Consider the following 13,648-nt stretch of genomic DNA (forward strand, 5'->3'; position numbering starts at 1 on the left):
GAGTGGGAAGAATTTCACCCTTCAGGTGAAATGAGCAAGCCAGTGCAACACTAACTGGAAGCATTTATTTTAAAAATGTTTTAAAATAAAAATACAAGTTTACTATAAAAGGTGTTTCTTTCAAAACTAGACAGATATAACAATTGGAATTACACAACTTGTAAGAATTAAGGAACTATTTTGTTAGCCACAATCACTTTAAAAAAATGTATAAAAGTTGTAAAAACTGGAACAAAAGTGTAGTTAGTCTGGTGTTCCATATACTGGTACAAGATGTTCATAATTGTGGTGATTTTAATGGCTACGTTTGTGTTATTAACTGTTAATAACGCACTGTTGAAGCCCATGGTCACATGGTCGAATAACTGATTCAGGTCAAGTGTAGCTGATGAAGCAGTCAAACACGTGATACAGAATTTGAATCCTCACACCATACAAAAATGCAATGCAGGCAAAATACCAGTGAGCCAACAACGCTTCAAAATGAATTAAATAAAAACATAGCAGCAAAATATAGGTCAGTGTTATATAAACAAACAATGTTGTTTTGTTAAGGTCTACAAACTGAAGAAACAACAGACCCTTAAAAACAACACAACAAGTACAGTGTTGTATTTCTGATCCCTACCGCCTTCTTAACAAAACAACAACCGCCCAAAGCTCAACAGAGCGCTTCTCAGTCTGAATCAAGACACACACAGCAAGATGAATTTTGGCGCTCTGACGTCAGAATCATCCCCATAATTCCCTGTTCTACGCCTGCGCAGTAGCTACGACAAATTTTAGCAGCGATTCTGAATGCAAAGATGGCGGGCGGTTCCGACCCTCTGGAAGATATGCTGTTCTCCGAGGTGGACGAAAAAGCTGTTAGCGATCTGGTGGGCTCGTTAGAGTCAGAACTAACTGGCCAAAGCAACCCAGCAGCTCCCCACACCGAAATTAGGAGTACTGCAGCCGCTGGCGCCGCTAATCACCACTTAGGAAGAATGCTACCTGTCCAAGTGGGCACTATACTACAGCAACAACAACAAGAAGGACAACATAAAGCTGTGCTAAACCAGGAGCCCAGCTCCAAAGCACTTAGCTCCGGGAAAACTGTGATACCGTCTTCTCTTAGTTCCATTCCGCCTTTTGAAGGGGCTTCCATCACTCCTGGGACCGGGGTAAACGCGAATAGTAGCGGTTTACAGTCACACGGAGCATCTAACATTGCAGCACTGGCTGCACCTGGTTTAACTTTGCCACCTCCGCTGGTGAGCATAAACCCTGCCAACAGGAGCTCTGTTTTGGGGCCGGCAGGAGCAGCAGCAACAGCAGATCCTTTGAAAAACCACATTGCTTCAACCATAAGGACTGCTCCTCCAGGGATACAGAGTTTAAATGGGAACGGAGGAGTTGTCGTGAACTCTGCTGCCAGTGTACATTTCTCTGCCGGAGCCAGTGGTACAGTACAGCTCCTTAATAACGTAGTAAACTCCGTTGCTAGTACTAGTAGCACCGTCAATTCTAATTTGACTGTGGCATCTAGTGTAAATACTACCGCTTTTAGTGCAACACAAACTGTGTTCCCCGCTGGTCAAGCCGACCGGGCAGGCACTCCTACTATAGCGCTACAGAGACCTCCTCCAAGCCACATTACGAACATTGCACAGAACGGGAATGGTACTACAACTTCTACTTTGATCCAGTCTGGTGCAAGGGCAGGTACCCCTGCAGCTGCGGGAACGCAACTAGTAAACCATAAGAGTGCGGATGCCAGCAGTATTCCTAAAACAGACTCCCTAGCACAGTCTAAGATCATTATGTCAACTCAACCGTGTGTAGTGAATTCATTAATGAACCCTACCACTTCTGCACCTGTAATGAACCCTCCCACGAGTCAGCCACACAGTTCAATAGCGAACTCCGTGCCCGCAGTAAGCAGTCCTGTTCCTCTCAATACCGTGGCTAAGCCTGCTACTGTGAACATTGTAGGACCGCCACTTGGAGCCCCTGTCGGGGTGGTCAGACCTGGTACCCCGTCACCTTCACAGGTTATGCCCACTCCCGCTCATCCCCAGCAGCCTCGACCCGGAGTAGGCGCACCTCAGCAGCGGCTTGTAGCTCCACAGCTGATTGTAAGACCACCTCAACAGACCACTATTCAGCTGCCTCCTGGTTTTACTATTCCGCAGGGTGAGTTAGTAATGCTATGAAATAAACTTTTTTTTTTTTTTTTTTTAAATTGCTCAACTCTTTGAACTGTAAGCATTGGTAGCTAACCATAATATATTTATTAATATGGAATGTCACTTAAAAATCCTATCAAAACCTGTACAGTGTCTCCCCCCGCACTTTCCTCAGTCGTATTTTGGAATGTGCTGGATCACTAGAACTGCAACAGTCAATATTGTAGAGACTGATCTAGGAATTGAAGGGAAGAAAGTCCTAGACCTCTCTCTGTGTGTGTGTTTGTTTATTTACTCAGGAGTCAGTTACAAATTAGGGATGGCAATAAGACATTCTGATTCTGCAGCATTTAGATTCAATACAGGTAATACTGTGGTATTGGGTAGCAACATTGTATTGAGCCAGGGATATCTAACTTAATAACCAGGAATGGCTTAAACAGCTGTGCAGTGGTAGTGCTTGTAATCCTTGGAAGGTTTTATAGGGCACGGGCGCTCTTGGAACTTTTTAAACCATTCTTGGCCCCATCAACAATATAGTAATACAAACCTTTCCCCTAGAGTAGGGAAAGTGAATTAGAAAAAGTGTGGGCGTTCTGAACAAAGGAAAAGGATTTGTGTACTTACAGTTCAGGTTGATAACTTTTTTTTTTATAATAAAAGGTCAGTGTACTGTATTGGGCATATTTTACTCACTTTGTGAGTCCCTAAAACACAAATAAGTTGGTTTTCTATAACCCTTTCTATAAATATGTATACTCCTAAGGGGTAGATGTAAGGATATGTGCAGTTTTTTGAAGGTGCAAAACAGTTCCCACAGACAGAGGTATTGAATATAGTTTTCTAGTGTGGGTTCTTGTTTAAAGTAGTTATGGGTTTTCCAGGGTGAACATTTTGATCTAACCAAAAATAATCTTGCCAAATATGAAAAGATAAAATTACTGTTGTTTACTAGTTCATTTGCTGAATCAATACCACCACATCAAATCTGTAACTCTTGTTGAAATGGTTTCAAATGACCTAGGGTTTAAAGTATAGGAGGATTTACATGGTTTCAAACTGCAGTAATACAGATGCAGTAAAAGATATAGCTTGTTAAACACATGTTTAAACTTTATTACAAGTGTTGCTGCTAATCATACTCATTGAACAACAATGATACACATAGAATACCAAATAAATAAAGGAGGGGTTCACAAAATCCACTGAGCGAGAAGACACTCTCAAAAGCATCTTGGTTCACCCTGCCTGTATACTCTGATCATTTTTAAACATACTGTGATGGATGCATTTTGAGGCATAGGGTTATTAACGTTTTGCTGCTGTGATACTGCAGCAATAAATTTCAGAGAGCAGTGGCTACAGTAGTAAATGAGAAACTCTTGAGCTATGTTTCCAAGTAATCCTTTCCATCTCCAATGCAGTAGACGCCCCTGCCTACTTTGAAGTGCAGACCATATGAGAAATTACATTTCATTATGGGTAGACCCCTTCCTGATTTTTGTTAAACCCTGACTGCTGGCAGTTCAGCCTGCATTGAAATGGCTTTATTTGCCGTTTTGTGAGGACCTCAACAAACACAAATTGCGGATGGAGAGAAGGACAGTTTGCCACATTTTAATGCGTTTTTCATCAAGTATACTGGCTGCTCTAGATCGTTATTGGTCCAAAACTTGACAAGTGATCTTCTTTTGAATTCGCCTCCCATCACAATAAAACTGGCATTCAGCAAAACCAAACCAGCAGCTGGAGTCTTTGAAAATGTCAAAAGATGCTGCATTTGTTTGTGATATACAAATGATGTCCTGGTAGCATCTTAAAGAACATTACAGATGCAATTATGTCAGTTTTATATTTTTACCAATGTTGGAGGACTGAGGCAGAAGCAAATAGTAATAAACATGTTTATACTTTAGTGTTTCAAGGATACTGTCACATTATATAGAGAGTAATTTCAGAATCAAAATTCCAATTAGGGTTGGGACAATATTGAAACTCTCTGAAATGATAAATTGTGATAATTATAATTCTCATGGTGTTTGCTCATTTAGATTCCACTGGTTATACAATATAAAATACAGTAGTCCCTCGCTAAACTGAGGACGTATACTGCACACAAGAAATAATAAATCAATTTAAAATGTACATAGAGTTTACAGTGTATGCATGGCTGCAAGAAAAACACATAGCCTACCTGCTATTTTCTAAAATAGTCCAATTGTTTTCTGTTGGTATGATAACCTTAGTGTAGCATGTTTTGCACATAGGGTACCTCCGTTTTCTCCAAGAATACCGAAATAGACACTTGTAGCGTTTTTCTTTTTTGTTAAGCTGTTTTTGGCTGCTTTATCTTGCCGCCTTTTCGCCTCGCAAAAGCCTCACAACGACAGAGTCATCGTTAGGGCGGAAGTGCCGGCTGCGCTAATACACTACAAGACGTACCAATTAAATATTACTAGATCAGATGGAAAACTTGGAATTACCTGTAAATGAAAAAGAGTAAACAAATTCAGCTGTCATTAAAAATCATCAGAATGAATACTATATCGTACATTTCCGATAATGTTAATGTTAATAAATATTTTTAGAATTATTTTTTTATTGTGAATTCTGTTTGATACGATATTACCGAGTTATCGTGAATCATCCCAACCCTAATTCCAATTGCTTCTGAACACGACAAACCAAATATGTATTCTGGAAATACTGACGTATACTAACAAATGGCAGTGAAAAAATTGATGGGAATTGTAATTTGAGCAGTTAAGTGGACATTAAACTTCTTGTGCGTCATGAAACTTAAGGTAAGAGTCAATGGCACTGGCTGACAGTAAGGTGCCATGAGTAAGGCCCTGTGTAAATCGCGATTTCACGGGCTGCGCGGAAATAGTGAAATTAGCCCAATACCGCGATTTTTACAATATTCTTAAGAAATAAAAAAAAAAATTAACGAAACTGTACAGCTCCGCTGTGTGCCTGCGTGTACTATTCACCACGAACATAGTGCTGTGCAGTGTTTGTCATGTGACTATAGGCAGTCTAGGCGGGAAATTAAAATATTGCACACTAAACAAGAAAATGGATGTCTCTAAAAAGGCTAAAAATGTGTATGCAGCAGATCACGTAAAACAGTATCCAGCAGGAGTTTTACACAGCGATGGAGGTAAGCTCTTCTGTACGTCCTGCAACGTTACTGTTAGGCTTGTAACGGTAACAATACTAATCGAATTATCTATTGATTGGGACCCCACGATAACAAATTGATAATATTTTAATGAAATGGAATATTCCACGAAATTAAAAACTTGTCTTGTATATATTAACTTACCGTCAAGAACGTAACCTGTGTTGTTGCTTCTAAAAGCTACTGAGAATATGCGTCTCTGAACAATCAATAAATCCTGTTCAGTTTTCTTTTTGAAATTGAAAAAAGCTTATAATCACATCAGGAACCTGCACCGGTACACTTAACTTAATTGGATTTAAGTGCAGGTAAAAGTACACAAAATAGACAGTTTCCATGGTGAAGAATGAATTTCACGGTCAGTGTCACATTTTTCACGGCCGTGAAATAGGAAGGGCTTGGTAATGTATGTGAGTGAATCCATGTGGGCGAAACATGGTAAATCAATTAATAAAAAATCCATATACGTGTATGAAAGAGATATTCTACATATTCAAGTATGGAGATGCAAAATAAAATGATCAACTGGAGAATGTGTTGCTGTGGAAAGTTCCGTTGCAGGAAAGGGTAGGCTACCTCTAATGTACTGTTAGGAAAAATGAGGATATAGTTGTATTCACTAAAGATAATGAAAATTTAAGTGTAAAGGCCATCACACACTGGATGCATCCAAATTTAATGTGCGTCTAAACAGAAAGAAATGATCCCCAATTGTCGTACGACAGTGATGCGTCAATTTTGGAATCGAAACAAGTTCGATTTGATCTGATTTGACATGCGTTAAATGACATTGACCAATGAAAAATGACTGGGAAGACACTTCTAATTGTGTGTGCCGCCAAACAAAAATTACTTTATGATAAATCCAACAAAGATTACAAAGACTTTGTAAAAAAAGAACACATATGGAAAGACATTGCTGTGGACTTGGGCATAAATGATATGTATTATAAAACTTGAAAACGTGGATTTTGTGCAGTACAGCTTATTACAAGCATATACTTTTTATTTCAATTGTAGTCAAGGAAGTAAAGAAACAATGGCCTAACCTGGAGACACATATCAGAGAAAGAAGCGTGACAGGGCAAGAGCGGTCAGGGCTTAAGTCACAAAAGAGAGGCAGTACATGAAAGTGATGGAAAGTATTTTCAGTAGCTCATTGCTAGCTTCCCAACTTTTAGATCTATATTTATTACAAGAGCGTTTGACAAATTAAATATTGGTCATATGGTTCCTGATGCTATGACAACCGTGTTGTGCAATATCATAAGTTTTATTTTTTTGCTGTTTCTCTTAGTCCAACTGTATATTTTGTAAACAAGCACACACACAGTCTGCACAGATATTTTCTGCTGACTATGCCCTGTAGGTGTAGCATGTACTTTTCTACCAATTTCCCTGATCTCTTTAATACCACAGATTAATTTGCATTAGACAGAGTACGGTTTACATTAATTTCTTGTACAGAAATGAAGGTAGCCCATTTTTTTTTTTTTTTTTTTTAAAAAGGTCAGGGCAAAGTACAACTTGCACATTTAAAGAACTTCACATTTTCAGAGCCACAATTTGCTTACTTTCTTCAGCAGAAACTCCAACCCAAAGATTTACCCATCATAACTTGTGCAGACAAACAAAACAAAACAGGAGTCTTGTATCCAGGGTTAGCTGTTTTAAATCAATTGATTAAAAAAAAAAATCATTGATTTTAAATAACTTTCATTTACTACCTATTTTATATAGTTTCTCAAGGAAAATACATGAAAAGTATGTTTTAAAAACCTTTTATTAACACAAACATCTTCATCTCTTACTGTCTATAAACAAGAACTCTTAGGGCTGTATTCTGATCACAGCAAGTGTGAACGGCGCTTGCCCCCCGATTCTGTGGCACATAAATGGAGTGAAGACACTGCACTGAAATGGTATTCTGAAGACCTGGCTTGCCCCGTTATTAACATTTTGCTGAAGTGCAATGGGGTCCCAAATAGACAATTGATTACTGTGTTAATACCCACTGAAACCAGGTTTATTTAGTGGTGCAATCAGGAACTTTAACAATTGAACACACTATGAAACGCAAAGTAGTCCTAAGTAGCAAATGTGTGTGTTTGGACTGACACAGAAAGAGGAAATCAAAGAAAGAAAAGTAAAAGAAAAGAATGACTGGGATGAGTGAGGGGGATTTCTGTGGCGTACTCCATCGCTAAATTCTTCTAGTTCACATATTGTAGTTCACATTTAGAGGATGCCACAATAATAAATTTGCTTTATTTATGTTCATTTAAGATTGAGTAATGTAACTATTCACAAACCATTTCCAGCATCCTTAACTTTACAGTTTGGAGGTACTGTAGAGGTATGACTACGGTACTACTACAAAAAAAAAAGAGAAATCAATTTAAATAAAAAAAAAAAATCTGATTTAATCATAAATCCAATTTTTTAAATCACTTGATTAAAAAAGAATCATTTATTTAATTATTTTTTTTCATTTACTACCTATTTTATATAGTTTCTCAAGGAAAAAATCGCCAACCCTGCTTGTATCTAATTTTCAGTCTAACTAATTGCAGAGGCCAGAGTTGCCTGACGACACTGATCTGCTTTGTAGTCCTAAACTATATATAAAAAAATAAAAATCCACCCTGAACCATTACCTGCGTTTGGCTGTGGCGTTTTCTGTCTGCCAGTCATTAATTGGGTTATTTATACTGTTGTACTGCCTTTTATTCTTTGCTAAAGTTAATAGACTGTGTTGTATTTAATTTTCATTGCCTTTCCAGTATCATTTTGGATTTTTTGATTGATTTTGTAGGATACATTTTGTAGGCAGGATTATTTACTGTGGACCTGGACAAATGTAGAAATATTATGCAGAACTAATATAAATTGGCTAGTAGTGGTAGGGAGGGGCCAAGACTGAATCTAGATGTTGCAAGCGAATATGACTCTACAGCAGGTGTCGTTTGGTTTTTAACTGATGTGAAGTACATTCCTAAAGACTATTTCCATAACATTTCATAAATCATTTTAAATGATTTTGAAACATGAGTTCTTTATAATTTCCCATGTCAGGCCTTTGCTTATGTTTGGTTGCTTGTAAGAACATAAAGTTTACAAACGACAGGAGGCCATTCGGCCCATCTTGCTCGTTTATTTGTTAGTAGCTTATTATTCCCAGAATCTCATCAAGCAGCTTCTTGAAGGATCCCAGGGTGTCAGCTTCAACAGCATTACTGGGGAGTTGGTTCCAGACAATTCTGTTTTTTTTTTTAAAATAAATAAATAAATAAATAAATTAGGTGCCTCCTATTTTCTGTTCTGAATGCTCCTTTATCTAATCTCCATTTGTGACCCCTGGTCCTTGTTTCTTTTTCAGGTCGAAAAAGTCCCTTGGGTCGACATTGTCAATACCTTTTAGAATTTTGAATGCTTGAATCAGATCGCCGCGTAGTCGTCTTTGTTCAAGACTGAATAGATTCAGTTATTTTAGCCTGTCTGCATATGACATGCCTTTTAAACCCAGAATAATTCTAGTCGCTCTTCTTTGCACTCTTTCTAGAGCAGCAATATCCTTTTTTTGTAGCAAGGTGACCAGAACTGAAGACAATATTCTATATGAGGTCTTACTAATGGATTGTAAAGTTTTAACATTACTTCCCTTGATTTAAATTCAACACTTTTCACTATATATCCGAGCATCTTGTTGGCCTTTTTTTTTTATAGCTTCCCCACATTGTCTAGATGAAGACATTTCTGTGTCAACATAAACTCCTAGGTCTTTTTCATAGATTCCTTCTTCAATTTCAGTATCTCCCATATGGAATTTATAATGCACATTTTTATTGCCTGCGTGCAGTACCTTACACTTTTCTTTATTCAATGTCATTTGCCGTCTGTCTGCCCAGTTCTGAATGCTGTCTAGATCATTGTAATTTTAACCTGAAAAGTCAGGTTGAAATAAAATAAATCCTGTCAATCCAACTATAGGCTTAACCCTTATGTCAACAAACCTTGCATTACCTTATGCCAGTCTTTAAGCTTCATTACTTTATTTTTTTCTTTTCTGCAACTTGGTACAAAATGCAAATGCTTACAATTGTATCGAAGCAGACTATTGAAATGGGAATGGAAACAAGGTAAATTATTTCAATTAAGAATTGCTATTGCATTTGATTTGTAGAGCTGGAATTGTTTGTAGTAGATGTAATTATGAAATTACCTTAGAATCAATTTATGTTGGGATAAAATCCAATATTTTTGCCGAATGTTTGTTTAACAAAGGTTTCTTCTAAATAAGGCAGTTGATTTCAATGTATATATGAGAATCATCCAATGGAGTCATGGTGCAACATACTAGAAGGCCCCTTCTTTTTGACTGCGGCACCCTGACTACCATTTCACTAATTAGATTTTTCTTTTTTTTAAATGCTTTTGCATGAAACAAACAATTAGATTTCATGCTGGGCAGAAACTATTTTAGGTAATGATTCTTTTTTCTAGAGAAACCTGCTTTAACATACGCTATTGTTCGTCTTTGAAAATCTCTTTACTTTTATATGAAGATTTAAGCCATACATTTAACTGTGGGTGCTCCAGAGACATTAGTGGAAAGTGATACATGTTCTGGCACCTGTTAAATTTGATCCGGACAGTTTTAAAGGCTTCATATAAAGAATACAGAGTAGTTCCCTGTCAAGGTGAAACAGAAACACATGCCAGACAGAAAAAGCATAGTACTGCAGTGTTTTATGTTTGACTAGTTACCTCATTTCCAGTACCCAGACCTAAATATTTATTTTATATCTGCATTGCCTACTAGCACCTAAAATGTAGTAATTGCAGCCTCTGCACTATATTCTGTTTCAATTAAGTTTGTGACATGCACGATACCAAATTGAATGTCAAGATGCAAGCTGCCCAGCTCCAACTTTCAGGAGACTTTTTCATACTGTTTTGTGCAGACTGAATTGACTGAAGGCTGCAGTTCTGATTGTGACTATAAGACAGAGGTCATTAACCTTCACTTTTCCAGTTAATTCCTTTGAATTCCATTCAGCAGGGTCAATTAAACCATTAAGAAACTGGCTGGAACAAAGTCATACCCTTTAATAAGACAAGAACAACATAATAGCATAAGTAATGGTAGTCTTTCGAATCTCACAGTTTATATGCCATTTTTCTGCTGTTTTACCATGCTCCTTGCAGCAGTGTCTAAAAAAAATCATGTTTTATTGTACTTAAACTGAACAAGTGTTATAATGACATATAGGGAAGGGCTGACATTCCAGTTTGAAACCAATGAATGGGAAAAAAATAAAACACCATTCCGGTCACCCATCTATAGTGCTTGAGACCACAGACTTATGTGCTGTCGAGTAAAAGGTTGCATGGTGGACCATGCAAAATCATGGAACCTGGGAAGTGCCCCTGCAATCAAAACCCCAGTAGTACGTTATTTTTTTGTTGTTATAAATGCAGTATAAATAACTGAATATTTAATAGTGTGTCTTTAATATTTTAAATCTATTCTAGCTGAATCTAAAATGCATCCTTTCTCTTCCAGGAATGGTTCTGGTCCGGACAGAGACTGGACAACTGGTCATGGTTCCTCAGCAAGCGCTGGCCCAGGCCCAGGCTCATGCCCAAGCACAGGCTCAAGCACAGGCCCAAGCCCAAGCCCAAGCGCAAGCTCAGGCTCAAAACAGCATCTCTCCCAGGCCATCTGCACCCACCAGCGGGCCCACCTTCCGACTGGCAACAACACAGGTAAGAACATTCACTGTGACATACAGAATAGTTGAAGTCACTTGGTCTCTGCTGTTAATCACAGAGTGATGTGGAGACACCAAAGGCATGAACAACAAGATTTAACCCTTTGCTGTCCATTTATTAAGTGTGTGTCAGGCGCGTCGGGTCCAATTTATTTTCACACGCGCAGTTAATTTTAGACGCGCTGTTTAAAAGTATTTTTTTTCCACAGTCAAACGGGTTTAAAAGGCCCTGCATATCAACAAAGCACTCACTAGGCATCTCCAGCCCCGCCCCACCCTTTCGTTCGCTATCGCTTTCACAGAAAGAGAAATAAATAATAATAATAATAATAGTCGTACATACCGATCAATCATCTCCTGATCACTTGTTTTATCACCAAACTCCTCAATAATGCGATCCAAGTCATTATTTTATTACTATAACATCTCAAAAAAGCTCTGCAAATGTCCGTGATATTCTCTGTGTGCTGATTCAGTAACAGCTAGCTTGTTTCCTTATGGCCGCCCCTGTCTGATGCCAGGGGCAAGTATGACTATTCATGAGATACGCCCTTTTTTTTTTTTCCGGCTTGTCTCGGCTCCTGTCGCTCCCACTCGGCCATTGAATGGTTTTCTCTGCTTTTTCTGGAGAAAAAACGACTAGAAACCCGTTTTTTGTGTTTTTTTTTATGATGTCGGACAGGGTCCGACATTGGACTCGATAGGAATAATTGCAATATTGGACCAGGTCCGACATAGGACCGCAAAGGGTTAAGGACTACTTCCAGAGAAGGTGTAGTTAAAATCTACACAGTAGAATCTGTTACAAAAATAATGAAGGCTATTTTATTATTTTCAATGATTTCATGCCGTGATTCTCAAACCAAATGTTTTGGTGGCCTCGTAGTTTAGCTACCAACATTTACTGGTTGCCACACTTCTGATTTAGTATAACATTGTGGAAGGGTGGGGGTATTCACTGACACGGGAGACAGAAGATTGTACTTGAAAACACTGTGCAGGTGCCCAGTTTTATTTTCCTTTTTTTATTTATTTTAGCCCGCAGAGGGCGCTGTTGTCTGTGGCCTGTATACCGGCAACGGTAATCAGGACCACATGTTACCAACACAGGTAAATGCAGGCGCACTCACAGGTGCTCAAAAATAATAATGAAAAGGTGAAATGAAAAGGGAAAATAAAACGCAGTAATAAAACTACAAAAGAAAAGTGCTTACGCAGTGCCCCCACTGCGCTTCGCTGTTCACTATACACTGGGGTGGCCAATGTTCCCCTATCACTACACGTCCCCTCGGGTACGTAACCATATATTTTAATTAATAGGTTATTTAAGGCTGGCTGTCTTCCTCAGCCATGCTTGCCTGATTTTATTCTCTCGTTCCTACCACTGGCATTCCTGCCTGGTGTTTGTTTACGCTCGCTTCCTCAGCTAGCGTCACTGGGTTTCCCCCAGTCATGGACACCCGAATGCACAACCAAGCGCGGTTCTTATGGGCTGAGCAACCCCCCCAAGGCCTGCGTCTCAACCACTCGGAAAGAGGGAAAGCCAACACACCTTCCTCCCAACCTCTCCGTGTCATTGCCATGATTGACAGGCAGCTCTTACGAGGCTGCTGCCCCCTTACTGCAGAACAACGCGTGTGCCAGATAGTCGGCACAGATTTTAATAAACATATTAAAAATTAAGAAAATATACAGCCATGGCCAAAAGTTTTGCATCACCTAGAATTTTAGGATTGAGACATAATTGCATCATGTCATGAAATAAACTACTAACGAAAGCCATAATAGTAGTACAGTATTTCATGTTACATTTTGAAATTTCACATTTTTCAATTTGTAAGCTTTTTGTGAAGTATATGGGAAACTACAAAGCGGTATGTAATTCAATATGTTAAAGAACATTATTCAACAGATTTCATTCGACTTTATGAAGCAAAATTTGTTAATTCTATAGGGTGATGTAAAACTTTTTTTTTTTTTTTTAATTTAGTCGTTGCCTATTATTATTTTTTTTTTATTATTATTGTTTTCTCCCCAATTTTAAATGCCCAATTATTTGTAGGCTCAGCTCACCGCTACCACCCCTGCGCTGACTCGGGAGGGGCGAAGATGAACACACGCTGTCCTCCGAAGTGTGTGCCGTCAGCCGCCCGCTTCTTTACACTCTGCAGACTCACCGTGCAGCTGCCTCAGAGCTACAGCGTCGGAGGACAACGCAGCTCTGGGTAGCTTACAGGCAAGCCCGCAGGCGCCCGGCCAGACTACAGGGGTCGCTGGTGTGCGGTGAGCTGAGGACACCCTGGCCGACCTAACCCTACCCCCCCGGGCGACGCTCGGCCAATTGAGCGCCGCCCCCTGGGAGCTCCCATCCACGGTCGGCTGTGGAATAGCCTGGATTCGAACTCGCGACATCCACTCTAGCGAGTGCTTTTACTGGATGCGCCACTCGGGAGCCCCATGATGTAAAACTTTTGGCCATAGCTTTAGACATATGGTTTCTGTAATATGTAAGCCACTGTATT

The 13,648-nt window shown here is 39.1% G+C and overlaps 1 protein-coding gene across 2 annotated transcripts in view; it reads left to right on the forward strand.

Annotated features, from left to right (window-relative positions):
- The first annotated feature begins 719 nt into the window (after positions 1–719).
- Positions 720–13,648, forward strand: part of LOC117424245 (transcription initiation factor TFIID subunit 4-like) — a 90,217-nt gene continuing 77,288 nt past the window's right edge. Inside the window, exons 1-2 of one of the 2 annotated variants that reach the window (XM_034040424.3) lie at positions 720–2,175; positions 10,919–11,121. In XM_034040424.3, coding sequence (XP_033896315.2) covers positions 807–2,175; positions 10,919–11,121 — 1,572 coding nt within the window. In that variant the 5' untranslated portion in view covers positions 720–806. The remainder of the gene's footprint in view (positions 2,176–10,918; positions 11,122–13,648) is intronic. The other variant, XM_034040423.3, reaches the window with a different exon arrangement.

Source organism: Acipenser ruthenus, chromosome 19 (genome assembly GCF_902713425.1).
Source record: "Acipenser ruthenus chromosome 19, fAciRut3.2 maternal haplotype, whole genome shotgun sequence".
Classification (NCBI taxonomy): Eukaryota; Metazoa; Chordata; class Actinopteri; order Acipenseriformes; family Acipenseridae; genus Acipenser; species Acipenser ruthenus.